Raw genomic sequence first — 19,516 nt, forward strand, 5'->3', positions numbered from 1 at the left:
AGTCTCATTCTGTCAACCAGGCTGGAGTGCAGTGGCATGATCTCGTTTCACTGCAACCTCCGCCTCCCAGGTTCAAGCAATTCTCATGCCTCAACCTCCCAAGTAGCTGGGATTACAGGCACTTGCCACCATGCCTAACTAGTTTTTGTATTTTTAGTAGAGATGAGGTTTCACCATGTTGGCCAGGCTGGTCTCCAACTCCTGACTTCAAGTGCTCCACTCGCCTCGGCCTCCCAAAGTGCTGGGATTCTTTTTCTTTTATTTCTGAGACCCCACTCTCTGTCACCCAGGCAGGAGTGCAGTGGCACAACTTCCTGGGCTTAAGTGACTCTCCCACCTCAGCCTCCCAAGTAGTTGGCACTACAGGCACATGCTGCCGCACCCGGCTAATTTGTTTTTATTTAGAGATGAGGGCTTGTCATGTTGCCCAGGCTGGTTTTGAACTTCTAGGTTCAAGAGATCCTCCTGCTTTGGCCTCCCAAAGTGCTGAGATTACAGGTGTGAGTCACCGTGCCTGGCCTTAAAAAAAACTTTAATATGTTATTTAATTTTCTTTTAATCTGCACATTTCCTGCCATTTTTTTCTTTTCCTTTTCATTTTTCTGGGAAAGAACCCAGGCTATCTGACTTGCCAAGATTCCCACAGTCTGGATTTTGCTGACTGTATACTCATGGTGCAGTTCAACAAGTGCTGTGTCCTGTGTATCACCTGCACATTGGTGGCTGGTACCAGAAACTGGACTGGACTCAGGTTTGATCCCTTTGACAAGACTACAGGGGGCACATAATGCTTGCCTCCTTCTATGGTGTCAGCTGTCACCAATACATAATGCATCATCATTGAGGGTTACAAAATGGTGATATTCAAATTCTATCATTCCTTTTTAATTTAATAATCAGAATACTTTCATAGAGAGACGCTTGCCCTCATCTATTATTGAGTAACCCAGTGGTAAAGATCATGTAGCTTCCTCTGCTTTTCAGTAACAGCATCTCATATTCCTGTGGAGAACCAGCCTTCCCTGATCCTAGTCCGAGTGGATAAAGCAGAGCTAAACCTACCTTCCAGTTCTGGGAGTGGACTCATGATGCAAGTCTGGCCAGGGAAAGCACCACCTCCTATACCTGGCCACAGTCATTGAGTCAGGGACAGTCACATGACCCAAACCAGGCCAATGAAAACATGCCTTGGGACTTTTCCTGATGCTTTCGGAAAAGAGGCACATACCTTCTTCTATCTAGTATTGCTAAACTGGCACGAGTAGGTGCTCCCTTCAGATGTGGAGAACTGAAGGAAGCTAAAATAAACATCCTGAAATCAGATTCAACTCCTGTATCTCTAGCACCATCTGTTCTCCCAGATGTGCAGGACACAGTATTTCCTCTGGCCACCACTGAGTCTGAATGTGTCCATGGCGTAAGGGCCCTTGAGAGAAGGGGCCCGCTGGGGGTATGTGGAAAAGGAGCTCCTGTCGGTGACCTAAGGGACATCCCTCTACAAAATTTTCTCCAGCTGATAAAAACTAACCACAGATGATAGCTCTTTACAGGTTTAAGCCTTATTCTACTCCTGCAATCCCATTTGTCATCTCCACCCTTCTGCCCCTTGGCCCAACCTTTGTCTTCAAACTGGGCCCAAGAATCTCTAGGTGAACCTTTTGATGTGGACAGAGATAGCTGGTCTCATCCTTTAAGTCTGTGGGGCTTGCTTTCGTCCCAGGCTGAACGAAACAACCAGGTAGAAACATCGAGGCTGTGGGCCTTCACTGTTGACTGGACACCTCCAGGGCTGGAGAACATTCTTCCCAAGTAGATTTGCCTTGGCCTCCTTGTTCTATTATCATCATCATCTGGCTGCTGGGCAAAATACCTAGCCATCTTAGCAGGCATAGAAAAAGCTGAGATTTTATAAACCAGCTGCAGGGGGCAGGAAACTAGGAGCTGACTGTTCTGGGACATGAGAACTTTCTCTGCTCCTCTAGCTGCAGGGGAGTGAGGACTTGGTGACACTGTGCCTCTGAGGCCTGGGCTTCTTTCCTCCCCAGTTCTCACTGCACTGGGAGGTGGGCCATTTGCTCTGTGTCCAAGCAAATGGAAATTAACACGCTGAAAGAGTTCCAGCAAAAAGGTGCGGAGACACATCAACACAAAATAATCTTATAGATTTTACTAACCAGATATCCTCTTAGTAGGGAGAACCTGCCCACAGATGAAAGAAAAGCAATCCGACATAGCTTTAGAATAACATAGAACAAGGTCTTACTGTGTTATAAGGTGAGCATTCCTAATTCAAGAATCTAAAATCTGAAACACTTTTGGTCCCAAGCACTTTGGATAAGGGATACTCAACCTGTAATTACTAACTTTGTGACCTCAGGCAAGTTACTTAATCTCTCTAAGCCTCAATTTTGTAATCTGTAGAATGAACAGCTTAGTACCTACCTTGTAGGGCTGTTGGAAAGATTAAAAGAAATGCCAGCAGGTGCTTAACCCAGAAATGCTGAGCCTAGTGACCAGCACATGGTAAGTACTCTCTAAATGGTAGTTGCTGTTAGTGTTGCTGTTGTTATGGCCATCAGGAGGATAGGAGGATTTTTCATTTTCCAACCAGTGTGAGCTAAGAGGGACTAAAGGACATGGACATGACCTGTATCCCCTGCTGTGTGGATATCAGTATCTGCAGCTCTGTGTCTCAGAAACAGCCCATACCTTCCGTTCCAAGTGCTTATCCAGGCGGGCCAGAGCTTCTGTCTCTCCTCCCTGCCAGACAGCTGGACCAAGTCCTTCAGTGGGGAACCCTGAAGAGAAAGGAAAGGTCACAAGACAGGAGGTTTGACCATTTCAGTGATAGCCCGGCATGGCTGTTCTGTTATTTAAACTTTATGAGAACTGAACCACAGTGTCTCGGTGCTACTGGGGGTGAGATAATCCTTAAAGTTTTAGCGTTTTCTAGGTCAACTTGGTTCTCTTCCCACAGTCACTATTTTCTCTGCTTTCCCCTGCACCCTCATCGCTCCAGGTAGATGAGAACAATCCTGGATCTCCTGCCTTTTCAGATTAGCTGGTAACAACTGTGGTTTTCAGGTGAAAAAGGCTAATAGCTTTGTTCAGATCAAAAGACTGGAGGGGTGGCTCATGTCTGTAATCCCAGCACTTTGGGAGGCCAATGTGGGTGGATCACTCGAGGTCACCAGTTCAAGACCAGCCTGGCCAACATGGTGAAACCCCGTCTCTACTAAAAATACAAATATTAGCTGGGCGTGATGGCAGGTGCCTGTAGTCCCAGCTACTCAGGAGGCTGGGGCAGCAGAATTGCTTCAACCCAGGAGGTGGAGGTTGCAGTGAGCCAAGACTGTGCCACTGCACTCCAGACTGGGCAACAGAGCCAGACTCCATCTCAAAAAGAAAAAAAAAAAAGGTAAGAAAGAGAGAGGGGTGAAAGAGTATAGTTAGTAACCTGAGAGGCTGACAGATTCCCTGCTTCCAACAGAAGCAATACTAGCTATCCTGTTACTCAGAAGCCCACGGACACCAGCACCAGGCAGTGCCTGTATTGTCTGTGAGAGGTTAGTACAAAAATAGAGGCACGATCTAGAACCAGAAACAGAAGATTACATGTATGAGGGTGAACAGAACAAATACTAGAAGGACATAGTTTAAAATTAATTGTGGTTACCTCTGGGTGGTGGAGTAATAGTGACTGCCATTTCCATTTTTGTTTTCCTGTGCTTTCTAACCTTTCTATAATGACATGCATTACTTTGACAAATAATTTCTTTACACAAAAGCAGGCACCAGCACAAGTGGCTCTGGGCAGGAAGTACGCACCCAGCTCCTCCAGGGAGGGCACGCCGTAGGTCTCGTCGTGGTTCTCCTGGATCTCGGCCCTGCAGCTCTCCATCTGCTGGCTGGTCACCGAGCCCACTGGCTTCTTGGGCAGCTCCATGCGGCTGATGATGGCCTGAAAGCGCTTGTATGTAAGGGGTGGCTTCTGCCCATTCAGCTCAATGATCCTGGGGAGCCCAAAGCACAGCTAGTGTTACCCACAAGGCCCTGTGATGTGGGTCCCTGCTCACCCAAAAAAGAACCCAGACTCTGAAGGCTTTGAGGGTGGCTTTCCTCATCCACTCATAGGTCCCACGCCTGAGTGGAAAGGAGGGGGCAAGGGAGGCCGCATCTCCATTTTACCGAGAGGGAAAATAAGGCCCAGAGAGCTGAAGCAGGTGCCTCAGTAATGGAGCAAGGCAGGGGCCAGAGCTGGGACTCAATTCCGGGCTCCCTGGTGTTGACGCAGAGCCGTCTAAAGACAGAGACTGACCAAATCTCTAATCACAGAAAAATCCCTACTAGCCTGCTTGGCACTTGGCCTATCTGTCCAAGCTACGGGAATCCCCATAGGCCTCTACCACCCGTGTAAGCCCTGGAGAAAGTTCTTTGATAAGAGCTCAAGATATGTTTTTTTTTTTTAACTCTAACATCATAAGGAATAGCAGACATGTTCTTGGAAAATCATCCCCTTCTTAGCCTCCATTTATTAGAACATTGAACAGAGAGGTGGAGGACAACTTATCCTCCCAAATTCAGAGACTGGGGCTAGAGTTCATAGCCACAACTGATACTTAAAGAGTGTCTTGTAGTTTACAAAGTATTTTTCATGACCAGGGAAAACATAACTGCATTTATGCAAGAAGGAAAGAGTATCAGAGGGCGAAGAAGAGAATGGAGGCTGTTTATATAAGGATGAATTGGGATGGTATGGAGCCACATTCCCGGGGCTCTTCTTGGCCAAGAAGTAGCTTACGCAAGGCCCATCTGGCTGGGTGAGTTCATTTCTCAGTTTGCTCTCCCCACATTAGTGGAGATATATGGTCGGCTGCTGCCTCTGCTGTGCCTCCCCCTCCTCTGGCATGCAGCAGGAGGAGGATCTCCACACCCAGTCTCTCCTCCTGAGGGCCCGGCTCACGTGCACAGCTATGTGACCTGGCTTCTTGGCAGCCAGCACTGGGTTGGGAAGTGGGGGTGGGGAGTGGCGGCGGCTGCTGGCTTGGCAGCAGCAGCAACAGCAGCAGCAGCAACAGCAGCAGCAGCAGGAGGGTGACAGCTCTGGCATGGCAGGGAAGGGGAGGAGAGGATTTCCTCCTAGAATCTCTGAAAGCACAGAGGCTGTCACCAGGGGAGGAGGCTCCTCTGTAGTTAGCAGCTCCCTGCAGGGATCTCTAGAGCCCTCCCCGCCACCAAACAACATGGCCTGGAAACCCAGATAGTCATAGAACCTGGGGAACTCTTTTTTTTTTTTTTTTTTGACACAGGATCTTGCCCTGTCACCCAGGCTGGAGTGATGTGGCATGATCACAGCTCATGGCAGCCTCAAGCCCCTGGGCTCAAGTGATCCTCCAACCTCAGCCTCTTCAGTAACTGGGACTACAGGCATGTGCCACCATGCATGGCTAATATATTTATTTTTAGTAGAGACGGGGGTCTCACTATGTTGCCCAGGCTGATCTTGAACTCCTGGACTCATGCAATCCTCTCACTTTGGCCTCTCAAAGTGCTGGGATTACAGGCATGAGCCAGCATGCCCAGCCTGGGAACTCATCTTAGGTACAAAAAGTGGACCTGTGTGAACAGAGGTCTGTTGGAGGGTAACAGACAGGGTCCACTGAGGTCAGAGGGCAGCTGCTGAGCAGGATGGAAGTGGGAGTATGAGGCACAGGTGGGACTCGGGCATACTAGGAGCAGACTTGTAAATACTCTGAGTGTGGGTCCTCACTGCTTCCATGCCTTGGGCCTAACAAGCCTCTCTGCCACCCCAATGGGGTAAAACTCTTTGTGACCTGTTCTACAGGACCTGACTCTGGCCTATTCTCCTCCAGCTTCTAGAAGATGCCATGCCTCCTGGGTCAGGTGGCCCTAATGCTGAACCTCTCTGAGTTCTGCTCAGCAAGGGCCCAAATTACTAACTCTCACAATTGGTAACCTGATCCCTGGGCCCCATCTCTTACCTGTCCAGGTCATAGAGGGTATGAGAATTCTCGGTTACTACTTCCACACCAGCCTCCTTGGCCATCTTCATGATGGCTGCATCCCGTTCTTTCCCAAAGGGTTCAGAGTCATATTCAAAGGTCAAGCGGGTCACTCCCCATTCCTGTGGAGAGAGGATCTGTTAGGCTCAACACTGTGTTTGGGGAGGAGGGAGAAGCTGGACTCTCAGTTCCTTCCTGGGAGAGAACAGAGCTAGTCTAGAGACCTGTCTGATGGGCAGCAGAACAAACTAGGAACAGGGATTTGATTTGGAAAGCAAACAAGCTGAGGTTCAGAAAGTTTGAGGAGGGCAGGCAGCGTGGCGAAGCCAACAGCACAGCAACAGTGGAGTTGGGAGAGAGGTAGGCAGCCTTGTGCACTTGCTGTGTCCTTGAGGTAGGAGAATGCGGCAGGAGGCCATAAATACAATGCTCCTGGGAAACCCCCAGTCCCAGAGAGTGGCACTGACTCACGGGTGGGACAGGACCACAGCCTTCCGCCTGCTCAGCAAGCTTTTCCCAGAGCTTCTCACAGCCCTGCAGACTTGTGGCCTAGTTTTCTTGGCAGAGTTGTGCTATGTGAAGTGTCTTAATTGTTTCCACAGCAACACTCCTGAGGCCAATAGCAAACAGAACTAATAGGTTCCAGCCCTGAGAGAGTTAGGAAAGGGGAAGCGATCCTTAGTCTGGCGGTCAGAGGAAACTGACCAGAGGGGCTGCATGTCGAAAAAGAGGAAGTTCTTTCCTAAGCCTTTAGTCATTTCTGGTAGGAATTTCTAGATCTCATAGCAAGCTGGCCCAGTGAATGGTTGTACAGACAACCCACAGAAAGCCCTAGAGCATGCAACTTGCAAGAAGAAAAACACATTCTCCAAAGTCTCTGGTCACAGTCTCTGAAAGCTCTGAACCACAGGGGCAAATGTCCTGGCCATGCACAGGCTGGTCTGGTCCTGACTCAGCCCTGCCCAGGGACTGGGTCCTTAGCAGGGCCGGTTATCCCTCATTTGAGGATATCAGCATTAAACATTGATTGAGCCCTTGCTATATGCCAGGTACCATGCTTATAGTTCATATAGATTACATCATTGAATACTCATTGTAACCTGTGAACGATAAAAATATTATTAAATGACATTTTCTCCAAGAAGCCTTCTTGACCTCCTCCTTCAATATAATTCTTCTGCACCTTGTCTTTTTTCCACTGCAGCATGTATTATATGACAATGATACACTTGCCTGTTTCCCCTATTAGTGTGAACTCTCAGAGCAGAAACCATGTTGTCTCACTCATCATCATTACCCTTATACCTAGTATGGGGCCTAGTACCTAGCAGAAGCTCAATAAAAATACATTAAATGACTGAATGGATGACCTAGCTATATCTCTGGGATATAAGTGGGTTGGCCTCTGAGTTGCTGGGGGAGAAAAAGGGCAATGTCGAGGGGAGAAGGGAGGCAAATGTATTTATATGGTATGGTGGGTAAGGATATAGCTCTAGAGTCAGAATCCAAGATCGTCACTTATTAACTTCACAACCAATTATTGTTTCCTCTCCTGTAAATCGGGATAGCCATAGCCACCTCTTAAGCCTGCTGTGAGGAAGAACTCGGTTGATGTAAACAAGCACTGGGAACAGCGCTTGACTCATAGGCAGCCCTCAATGAATGTGGGCAATTACTAGCACTGTGTGATTTGTACATGTATGCACAATTATGTGTGGGGGTGCGGGGAAGGGAACTGAAGGATGATGTATTCACTAAGCTGTTTGCCTTGACATGACTTTTCCTTTTGTCTCAGAGTTAGGGTGGGGAGGGGCATGACAATCATTGTGTGCTGCTGAGGGTGATGGCACTCTGTCCCAGAGCCCTCTGTCCATGAGTTCCTGTGCTTCTATGTGGGCCTTAGAATATACTTTTTAAAGGGATTGAGGGAAAAGTGGACTGGCCCTGTTACTGCAAACAGAAACCTATGTGGCACCAAAATGAAGATTTCTATCAATCATTTACCCCATGGGAAACAAGAAAGCTTCCTCAGAAAGGCTGACCTTTTTTCTTTTTTTTTTTTTTTTTTGAGACGGAGTCTCGCTCTGTCGCCCAGGCTGGAGTGCAGTGGCGCAATCTCAGCTCACTGCAAGCTCCGCCTCCTGGGTTCACGTCATTCTCCTGCCTCAGTCTCTCGAGTAGCTGGGACTACAGGCGCTGGCCACCATGCCCGGCTAATTTTTTTGTATTTTTAGTAGAGACGGGGTTTCACCGTGTTAGCCAGGATGGCCTCGATCTCCTGACCTCGTGATCCGCCTGCCTCGGCCTCCCAAAGTGCTGGGATTACAGGTGTGAGCCACCTCGCCCGGCAGAAAGGCTGACTTTTCCCAATAAGCAGAGCAAAGCAAGATGGGAAACGTACCTTGCTAGACATGAAACCCCACCCTCAAAGTCTTGGCCTAGAAGGAACCCTAATAAATCTGGCCGGCTTGAGCCAAGAAAACACTGAAGGAAGCCAGTGGCAACCGCAGTGGAATGACTTACCACATCCTATGTCTGGACTGAGCTGAGAGCTTTCCAACAAGACACTGGTTTCCCAGAATTTTTTTCCTTAACACAGTTTCCATTCCAAGAGCAAGCTAACTGGCTGCCTTTGCTCCCAACTTCTCTAGCAGCAACAGCCAGACCAGCCCTGATGTTTCCATTCCCTCAGTCGGAATATCATCTCACTCAGGCTGTGGGGAAATCCTCAGGGACAGAATCTCACTGTCTTCTCTGGGGCTCTGCACGCTTACCTTGAACAGCCTTGGGAACACGTCAGCTGGCTGTCCCCGGACTACAAACAGGCGGGAGTTCAGTTTCCTTAAACTTGTGTCCAAATCTTCCAGAGACTGAAGTAGGAACCTGCAGAGTCCACACAGGCCTTGTTAGTGATAACATCATGAAGAGTGGCTCTCTTTCCTAACAAAGCAGGGAGAAACTGGTTCGCTGTTTATGCCCAACAGGCAGCCTCATGATCACTAGGGCTGGAGAGGCCCGGGTTCCAGCCCAGGAGGGATGTGCTAGTGGATCAGTGCTGCTCTGCTTCAAACCCTGGCCTTGCCACTTACTAGCTGTGTGACTTCAAGCAATAACCTAACCTCTTTGCCTGTTTTCTCGCCGGTAATGTGAAGCTGATGTTAGTACCCATCTCATAAAATTGCTAAGAAAAGAAAATTGAATAATGTGTGAAAAATATTTAGCACTGTGCCTGGCACACAGACATCACGAGATAAATGTGAGCTGTTCCTAGTGTGGTGTTTCTGTGTGATCAGAGGCAAGTCACTTACTCCCTCGCAGTCTCTAGGGCTAGATATAAGTATCTGCCCAGCACGAGGTTGTTGTGAGACTCACATGGGAGCCATCTGAAAAGCCAGTGAAATACTGTGGTATGAAGCATTAAGGTCCTCTTAGCAGAGGACCAGACTGCCATAGCTGGGAAAATCCTCCTTACTCTGGGGGAAAAGACTAGTTGACTTTCTGCATGCATGCTTTGGGCCATGCGTATTTCTGCTGCCACAGCCTCACAGCCTGCAATGGGTCCCTAGTTCCCAGAGCTTTGTTTGGCAGGTGGCTCACTCTCCAGGCCTCTCCAGGGCTCTGGTGATCAGGTTCTCATCCCAAGAGGGAGAAGGCCTTAAAAGGTACTTCTCAATAGCTATCTTCACATTTTTGTGGGGGTGGGGGTGGGGGTGGGGAAGACCGCAGATAGGCAAGAACTTCAGCAGGAGACCTGAATCACCAGGGGAAAGGGAAAGGAAATTAACATTTGCTGAGTGCCGTCAGCGTTTTATTTTTAAATTAAATTAACATTATAACCAGATAAACTATTCATGTGGCTCAAAATTCCAGTGACAAAGCGGTACACAGTAAAAAGGGTTTTCCCCTCCCTCCCTCCCCAGAGGCAACCAAGGTTATCAATGGGATTTTGGTTCTGTCATGCTTTTTAAGTGCATTTCTGCATTTAATTCTCTCAACTATTTTGAAGGAAATAGTACCATCCTTATTTTACACATGAGGAAACTGAGACACTCAGAAGTGAATTAATTTGCCTAAGACCATAGCTGTTAAGTGACAAAGCTGGGGATTCAGGAACCTAGGGTGGTCACTCTGAAACCCACATTTTCCTCTCTGTGCCCTTTTTTATTTATTTATTTACTTTTTGAGACAGAGTCTCACTCTGTCGCCCAGGCTGGAGTGCAGTGGTGTGATCTCGGCTCACTGCAACCTCTCCATCCCAGGTTCAAGCGATTCTCCTGCCTCAGCTTTCCGAGTAGCTGGGGTTACAGGTATGTGCACCACATCCAATTAATTTTTTAAACAATATTTTTAGTAGAGATGGGGTTTCACCATGTTGGCCAGGTTGGTCTTGAACTCCTGACCTCAAGTGATCCGCCCTCCTCAGCCATCCAAAGTGCTGGGATTACAGGTGTGAGCCACCGTGCCGGGCTCTGTGTCCCATTTCTAAAGATTTCTAGTTGCACACCAACTCTGCTCCAAGGGCTGAGATTCTGCAAGCCCTCAGGAGTTTGGAATCCTTTTCTCTAATAGCAATGTGACTACAGGTAATCCACTGGCATTCTTATCTTCTTCTTAAGGAACCCACAGGTCAATCTGCATATGTCACAGATACCTCTGAGGCACCTGCTGTCTACCCCTTGGGTCTCCACCCATCCCCAGCATTATTCTCTGTCAACAATAGGAATGGCACGTCACAGTCACATTCCCTGACTACTGGAGGCTTACAGAAGCAGTGACTATTTCCAGGCTGCCAACTAGAACCAGCCCCCACTGCTGCCTCTGACATACACAACTTGACACATTCCTATGGCCAATGCCACCGACCCACATTCTAGCATGGGCTGAGCCCTGGGCTCGGCTCAAAGCATCATGTTTGCAAAAGAGCATGAGGAAGACTCTCTGAGAGGTTGGGATGGAAGACTAACAGGTTGAATGCTGCTTTATGCAAACCAAAAGCTCCACCTCTGTGAATTTCTGTTTTTGAAAAATTGACACCTCCAGAAAAGGAACAGGGAGCTGCAAGTGCGTCACTTGTGTTGGCCTCCCCCAAGCCTCACCACTCTTCTGGAAGGAAAAGAAGAGAAACCAATGCAAATGGTCTCATGCCATCTGAAACCTGGACCCTGCCAGGTAGAATGCCTAGGGCTAGGAGCAGTGATTTAAATTCCATAACCCCAGGACACAGGGTCCTCCATCTGCAGCTCCCAGGAATGTCCTTGCCGTGCACTTTGGGGGCCTTTTCCTTCACAGTCCACCAGGCTGCATAGGACTTTGATTTGAAGCTATAAATAAGGTTGGAATGCACATGAAATCTAGGTTCCAGAACATGTAGCAATCTGCCTTCTATAGAACTTTATTTTTAGACCTCATTTACTAAAAGGAGAGATTCCTCGTAGCATCTCTAAAGTACAGCTAATCCTATGAGAGCCCTTTTCTTCTTTCACAAGAGAAGTTTATAGCAGGAAGCAGAGATGTGAGGCTGGTAGAAGGCCCAACTCTGAACCCAGCAACTAAATAAAAATAATGATAATAATGGCAATGACTAACATTTAATAAGCATTTACAATGACAGGCACTATTCTACTTGTTTCACATGCATTATCTCATTTAATTCTCAAACAGCCCAATCAAGTAGGTACTATTATCATTCCCATTTTATAGATGAGGGAACTGAGGCATAGAGAGATTATGAAACTTGTCCAACATCATATACCTAATAAGTGGCCAGAATTCAAACCCAGGCAATCTGTCAGGCTTGACATGTTCGTTTTTAGCCAGCCACTGCCTCTCAACAGAGCACTGAGGCTGTGCTGCCCAGGGCTCAGCCATCAGGGAGCACCGCAGGCCAACTCAAAGGCCAGCAACACCTCTGCTGCCAGATCTTTCCTCCTCTGAGTGTGGTCTGACAATCAGCAGCATTGGCTGTGAAACACCCAGGAGTCTGTTGAAATGCAGAATCTCAGGCTCTAACCCAGACCTCCAAAATTAGCATCTGTATTTTAGCAAGATCCCCTGGTGATTCATTTGCATATTAAAGTTTCACAAGCACTACTCTAGAAAACTGAACTTTACTTCTAGCCTCTGTTACAAGTTGCCTTTCTTTGCTTCTAGTTTGTTTGTACTAAACTTTCTCTCTTGAGCATCCATATTTCTGCCTCCCCTTTGGCCTGCTAGAAATGCTCTGCTTCTTCCAACTTCCCGCCCGAGTCAACCCGGGAAGGGAGGGCTCAGGACAGCCACCACACGGAGGCAATAGGCAGAGATGTGAGGAGGGTCCCCAATATCTCCAGACTCCAGGCAGCCAGAGAATGCAGAGAATGAGAAGCCACCACTAGGGTACTACCTTTGAGGCCTGCCAGGTGACAGCTGTCCATCACATTTGGAGCAGTGCTGCGACTGGGCAAAGGCTCAGTGGGCAGGTATATGCATTCTTTCACCAGAGAGAACCTTGGGCCTTCTGTGGTCCCTTAGAACCCTCCTCTTTACTCCAATTTCTCTGTACTCCAATGAGGGGAGTCTGAAGGAAACTGGCCTGGGCATTGGAGGTGGTGGTGTTGGGGGCTGGCACTTCACCCTTGGCAGCTCTTAGCTGAGCTCACATGGCCAAAATTCAGAGCACATGGTCCTGGGAGAGCAAAGCTTACCCTTTGGATTAGACAACATGTGCAACTGAATTACATTATTATGTAAGTGCTCTGGAGCCAGAGGCAGGCAGAACTGGAGAAAACCAGACTGGGATTTCCAAAAATACAGAGAGGACACTATAACTCAGGGACTCTACAAGGCTAGCCTTTTAGAATAAAACAAGCAGATCCTTTGATTAAGTACTCATATTTAGGGAAGGCCTTCTCTAGCAATGGCTGATCCTGTGTTGAGGAATATTTTATTTATTTGTTGTTAATAGGGGGAGGGAGGATAACAGTGAATTCTTTTGGGTCCAGGCTGTCCTTGACCAAGTTCCTGTGCTTCAAGGCAAGGTTATCTAACAACAATGATGATACCATTGGCTGGCACAGATTGGCTACATAGGATATTAATAGAAATTAATTTTTCCTAAGTAATTAAGAGAGCTTAAGCCCCATGGAAAAGGATAACCTAAACTCACAATCTCTGGCAGGGATTTATTTCTAAGTATCTGAGTGATATTTAGAAATACTTAAATATTAAATTCTTATTATTTTAAAAATATATTTATTCTTTCCTAATTTCAAAGAGAAAGATGAAGGTTTTTATCCCCTTTGGCAAACAGAAACATTTCCTTGGCAGCAGAACGGTAAAGTGCTTCTCTCAGGTACCAATGTGAATAGCTCAGAGAAGCTCCTGTTTCCCTGCCAGTAGACTATAGTTCTCAATCCACTTCCCAACAGTCCAACAGTGTTCAGCTCTCAGCATCTGGGAAGAGAGACACACTTGTTCTCATGGGGCATCCTGGGAAGTTCCCAGTTTACCTCATTTACCAATTCTGAGAGAAATGGGCTGAGAAGGAACATATTTTATTTCTACAAATTCCCTCTGTCCCAGAAGCTCCTGAAAGAGGCGCAGCACAGAGCCGGGTACAAAATGATTTAAATAAAGTGGAAGAGGAACTGTTGCTGACACCTACCCAAGTTGCAGTGGGGAGAGAAAGGTAATGAAAAACCACAGCGGCCATTTTAAAATCTAGGAACTGCTCACATCTTCCTTTTCTTTATCTTCTTGCTGCAGTACCTCCTTCTAGATGCAGCAAATTTGGGGAAGGTGAGGCTGGGTAAAAGGCGAAAGGGCTTAGCCAAGTAGCACTTGGAAAAAAAAAAAAGTCCTGAGGCTCATATAGCTACAATTAGCCCATAAACTTTCCACCATCACCAAGGCAAGGACTATGCTAGGCTGCTTCTTGCTAATCAGTACGTGTATTTCTTGGTTGCATTTCTCTGTCCTTTTTTACTCTTAGTGCCATTCATAGTTATTTTAATCTGATTTCATCTGCAGAAAAACATTGTGTGGGAGTCAGTGTAGAAGGAGCAGGAGGTAAATAGAGTCACAGATTTTGGGTCCTCCCCTCCTTGCAGATGGTCCCTTGCCCTTCCTAGGGAGGCTTCTGAGAGGCAACTTAAGCAGTTGCAGAGCTAGGATGTTATGCTGCAGCACAATTCTCTTAGACTACTCTTGGAATCCAGAAACAACCACGGCATGATTACACATACTACAGTCATGTCAAGATATGGCTGGCTCCAGCCCTCCCCTCTATCCCCAACTTTGTGCACAAAAGAGAATGCAGCTCTACCTTCAACTGATCCAGGAAGCAAGCAGAATGGTGGAGGTGGTAGGAGTGTGTCTGTTTCCAGGCCCAGGAGCAGTTATCATATTCAATCTGTTTGTGTTACTTCATCTCTTTCTTCTGAATGCCAACATTAATTAGACTTCCTGCCAATGCACTGCAACATACTTCCTAGGTTGCCCGTCTCAGGACTGAGGTTCTCTAGTCCAGTGCTTCTCAAGCTTTGCTGTAATAAGAGCTTTAAAAACCTTAATGCCCAAGGCCGGCCACAGTGGCTCATACTTGCAATCACAGCACTTTGGGAGGTTGAGGCAGGTGATTGCTTAAGCCCAGGAGTTCAAGACCAGCCTGGAGAACATGGTGAAACCCCATCTCTACAAAAAATACAAAAATTAGCCAGGCATGGTGGTGCATGCCTGCAGTCCCAGCTACTTGGGAGGCTGAGGCAGGAGGATCGCTGAGCCCAGGAGGTCAAGGCTGCAGTGAGCTATGATCATGCCACTGCATTTCAGCTTGGGTTGTCACTTGAGCAGGACCCCGTTTCAAAAAAAAAAAAAAAAAAACAAAAAACAAAACAAAACAAAAAACCCCAAAACCTTAATGCCCAGGCCATAACGCAGAACAATTCTAACAGAACTGGGGGAAAGGGGCTGGGCACAGTGGCTCACGCCCTGTAATCCCAGCAGTTTGGGAGACCAAGGCAGGCAGATCACCTGAAGTCAGGAGTTTGAGACCAGCCTAGCCAACATGGTAAAACCCTGTCTCTACTAAAAATACAAAAAAAAAAATTAGCCAGGTGTGGTGATGGCCGCCTGTAATCCTGGCTACTTGGGAGACTGAGGCAGGAGAATTGCTTGAACCCAGGAGGCGGAGGTTGCAGTGAGTCCAGACTGTGCCATTGTACTCTAGCCTAGGCAACAAGAACAAAACTCCGTCTCAAAAAAAAAAAAAAAAAATAGAATTGGGGGAAAGGGGCCCAGGTATCTTTTAAAGACCCTTATGGGATTCCAGTGCACAGCAGCCAAGATTGAGAACCACTGCTCTAGTCTGTCCCCTTATTTTATGTTTCTCATGGCACTTCGTTTCACTACATTATGGTTGTTTGCTGGTCTTCCTTCAATAAAATGTAGGCTCCAGGAGTTCTGGAGCACAGACACATCTGCTTATTCACTGCTGTATCCCTAGCAACATCTAGAGCAGTACCTGGCAGATATTAGGCACTCATTAAGTAATCAATTAATATCTGCATTCCTACACAGCCTCTGACTTCAGGATTTGACTCAGGCATCTGAGCCACATTCCTTTTCTTCTTCACTAGATTGATAGCACGATCACAAAACGATGACCCACAAAAATCCATAAACACCTGGTTCCTAGCAAACTGGAATTTAATCAATAGGAATTTTATTGTTGATTTTTAATCTTCCCTATCAAAAAAGAGTAGGCAGTACTATGCAATGTCCCCCAAAACCCAATAAAAGAAGAAACTCTGTGACAATGTAATAAGAAGGTAGTCGGATTCCATTTGCCTGGCTCTGACTGGTGCAGGGCAAAGTCTGAGGCTTGGCTTAATGTCCGCACTAGGGATGGTCATTTGATGATGCTTGTCAAACCCAACCTCCTATCTATAGAAAACTGGAGCAGAGACAGAGCAATAAGGCAGCCTGAAAACTGTGGGCAGACTCTCCACGGGACTCTTTAGTTGTTCCTTCTGGGCAGGAGGGGACACTGAACAGACCCACTGCTAGGAGTACTCACTCTCTTAGCAGGGCACACACCTTGGAGAGAAAAGAATGGTGTGCCGAGAGCCACGGTATCCTGGAAATAACCCTGTCCATCGATGCAACAAGGCCACAAGCAAACATTCCCCAGAACAATGCAAACAAACCGAGAGACTGCCACTAGGTGTTCTGAAGAGCGATGGGTACATTATGTCTCAAAACTCTTTAGTTTGAATACTGTTTACAGTGAAAATACACTAACGACCTGTTCATCTTTTTCGGTGATCATGTCGACTCCATCTCCTGGGGGGTCATCAGAGGGGCCCTTGATATCATGGCTTTCCTGCTCCCAAACCTTACCACAACAGTTCATAAAAGTCTCATCTCTAATGGTTCAATTGTCCTCAAAACCAGGACAAGAGGATGACGGGATGACACTTTGGATTCTTTTAAATTTTTCTATCGAGGTCAAAGCTCCAGAGCAGGGCTTAAAACATTTTGGAGAATCCCCTGGATTCTCTAGAGCTTTTAACACAAAGCGACTCCCCCTGAAGACGCCTTTGGCTTCTTTATTTATAATATAAGGGAGAAGACCTTATTTAATGCTAAGCCAGGGTCACTTGACACCCCTAGAGGCAGGACGGTCTGGGTGCAGGGTAGCCAGGATGAGTGGTAGGGCGGATTCAAACGAGCCAGAGGCTTAGGAGTGATCTCCCCGAGCCCAGCAATAGGCTCTTTACTTGAAGAATGAGAGCAAAAACCCGTCCCGCCCTCACACTACAGTATCTTCCTTCCGCCCCTCCCTGAGTAGACCGTAAGAGCCCTAGACCAGGAGCCCCTGTTCTGCCACTCACTGGCTACAAGCCCTTGGGCAGGTCGACTTTGGGTCTCCAGGGCTCAAGGGTCTCATCTATACAACGGGGATCATGATCTCCGTTCCACAGGCAGTTGTGAGGCTCAAAGGGGTAACAGTGCGAACGCGCTTTGTCAGAGGCTGAACCCTGGCCCACCGGCGCTTTAGAACCATGACGAATTACTTCCCCGGTCTCGGCTTCTCCCCTCTGGCCTTCCAGCCGTGGCGGGGTTGGGGGGATCGTGCTGTTTGCCGGTCACCCCAGGGTCAGGGTCCTGGCTGCGTCCCCGCCACCCCGCCCCGGGTCCCCTCACCTCCATCGGTTGATCCCGACTGAGGAGGAGGCCGCGAACCACGGGTCGAGAATGTAAACGCAGCGCACGCAGCGCGCCCCGCGCACGGCCGCCAGCAGCGCCGGGTTGTCGTGGAGTCGCAGCCCTTTGCGGAACCAGTGCACTGAAGAGGCGCCGTCCGTGCCGGGAGCTGGCGCCGGGGCCACAGCTGCCGCCGTCGCCACAGTCGCCGCCATGACTGTCCAGACTCCTCTGGCCACCCCCGCTCCGCCCCGGTAGGCGACGTGGACCCCGCCCATAGCCCGCCCAGTGACCTATGACGCCGCAGCTTCTCCCTTAGTCCCCGCCCAAAGGGCCCCCAGGGCCCCTCTGCCATTGGCTGAGTGCCTCCCGCCCGGCGATTGGCCCAGAGGCGCCGGAACAGGCCCCGCCCCCTCACGTTCCCACCATGTGTGGGTCCGCCCGGGTGGAGCTGGCAAGCGGACAAGTGACGCAGGCTGGGGCTGTCCGCGGAGTGCCGGGAGTGGGCCAAGTCTCGAGGGACAGCGGATCTCTTACATACGTCCTGTTCAGAGCCTGCTTCTAGAAGAAGCTGCCTGGGCTGGTAGGGGTTGCTGTGACTACAGCCAATGACTTGTAAGACTGACAGCTGACCTTCCTATTATCACCAACATCGTCACCATCACCATCTACATCATTCTACTACAGCTGCCATTTATTAAGTGCACTTTATATGGCAAGAGACATGATCATCTCCTTACGTAGACGGTCTCATTTACTATTCTCAATTCAGCCCAGTTACATTCATTTAGCGAACCCCAGTGAAAAAGCTGCTGTTGTTTTCGTTTTACAGATGAAGAAAACGGAGGGTGCCGCAGGTTGAGTGACTTACTCAATATCATAAAGCTGCTAAGAGGATTTCACCCAGATTATTCTGATTTCGAAATTTCTGCTTTTATCCACGAAGCTATACTTCTCTTTGTGCGAAGATCCTTGGTAATTCCAAGTGGCAGAGTCTAAGGATGGGGAAGGAGTGCCCTAATATGGAGCAGTAGAGGATTTGGGAGTAAGGACTCGGAATGTGGGGGACTTGAATTGAGATCGTAATTATGCCATCAGATGAATTTATTTTCTTTTAGTCTGTTTAGTAGATCCAGTGTGTGCAAAGCACTGTACTGGATTCTGGGTAGAGTTCAGAGATGTGGAGGACACTGTCCCCATTCTTCTGGGACGCCAGGTGGAACCCTCTTGGGCTAAGATGGCTTAGTCAAGCTGCAGCTTTGGGGTTATCAGGTGGAAAACAGTCTGTTTCAACTTGGCCCTAGGTTGAGCCCATGCTTGGAACCCTTCCTGGACCTGGGACAGAGTGATGAAAGCATTTAGTAATTTAGTCTGCAATTTAGTGGCATTAATTGGCACCACTCTCTAAACCAGTGTCACTGCAATCATAGGCATTCTCTGTCATTTCCAGGGCTTTTCACAAGCTGTTCCAGCAGTCTAGATCACACTCCCTCTTCTGTCTTTGTTTCTAACTCCAGTTTGCTGTGTATCATTGTTCAGTATAGATGTCATCTTCTTGCTGTCTGATCCCAACCTGAATAGTGCCCCATCTTATTCTGTGCTTCTTTTTGGTCACTTGTCTTGGCACACGATACTGGAATTTCTTGCTTAAATGTCTTTCTGCCCCATTAAAGTATAAACTCTTGGAGAGCAGGGGCTGTGGCTTATTTACAGTTGTATGTCCGAAGTCTAGCTCAGGGCTTGGCACCTAACCCTCAAGGATTATTTGAGTAAAAATTGAACTAGAGTCTCATATTGGCAGGCTCTTAAAGGTTTATCCTAGTCCCCTTACCTGACCCTTTCCTTATTTTTGAATTTCCTTTCCAAATGCTTGCTGAATAAATCGATGCAACCTTTCATTACTTTTATTTTAAGGTTTTGTGTTCCCCCTCTCCTAACCCCTCTTCTCTCCACAAGGTTGGTGCTTTGCTAGGAATGAAACAGAGTGTAAGGAGGTGGTTCTCCCTTAACCTCAGAGATGGGTCCTCTTCTCTTTTTCTCCTCTAAATTCCCATAATGCTATATCTGTATTCTGTGAGCCCTGTGAGGCAGGGACTGTGCTTGTCTTACTTTTCAGTGCCTTCTCAGCTGGTACTCTGGTACCTAACATATAGTAGGTGCTCAAAAAACATTTGCTGAATGATCAAAAGTCACTTCCCTCCCCTCCCTTCGTCTCCCTTCCCCTCCCCTCTCTCTCTTATTAAGCTATCATGAGAGGCAGTGTGGTGTAATGGTTAAACCCGAGGCTTTGCACATTGGAGTTGCTGAGT

General features: G+C 47.8%; 1 protein-coding gene across 1 annotated transcript in view; it reads right to left on the reverse strand.

Moving 5' to 3' along the window:
• Window positions 1-17,767, reverse strand: part of CRY2 (cryptochrome circadian regulator 2) — a 37,250-nt gene extending 19,483 nt beyond the window's left edge. The window contains exons 1-5 of the mRNA XM_054440463.2: window positions 17,208-17,767; window positions 8,798-8,906; window positions 6,003-6,145; window positions 3,829-4,013; window positions 2,710-2,798 (exon numbers count right to left, since the gene is read on the reverse strand). Of these exons, the coding sequence (XP_054296438.1) occupies window positions 2,710-2,798; window positions 3,829-4,013; window positions 6,003-6,145; window positions 8,798-8,906; window positions 17,208-17,485 (804 nt within the window). The 5' untranslated portion in view covers window positions 17,486-17,767. The remainder of the gene's footprint in view (window positions 1-2,709; window positions 2,799-3,828; window positions 4,014-6,002; window positions 6,146-8,797; window positions 8,907-17,207) is intronic.
• Window positions 17,768-19,516: the final 1,749 nt, after the last annotated feature.

Source organism: Pongo pygmaeus, chromosome 9, assembly GCF_028885625.2.
Source record: "Pongo pygmaeus isolate AG05252 chromosome 9, NHGRI_mPonPyg2-v2.0_pri, whole genome shotgun sequence".
NCBI classification, from domain to species: Eukaryota; Metazoa; Chordata; class Mammalia; order Primates; family Hominidae; genus Pongo; species Pongo pygmaeus.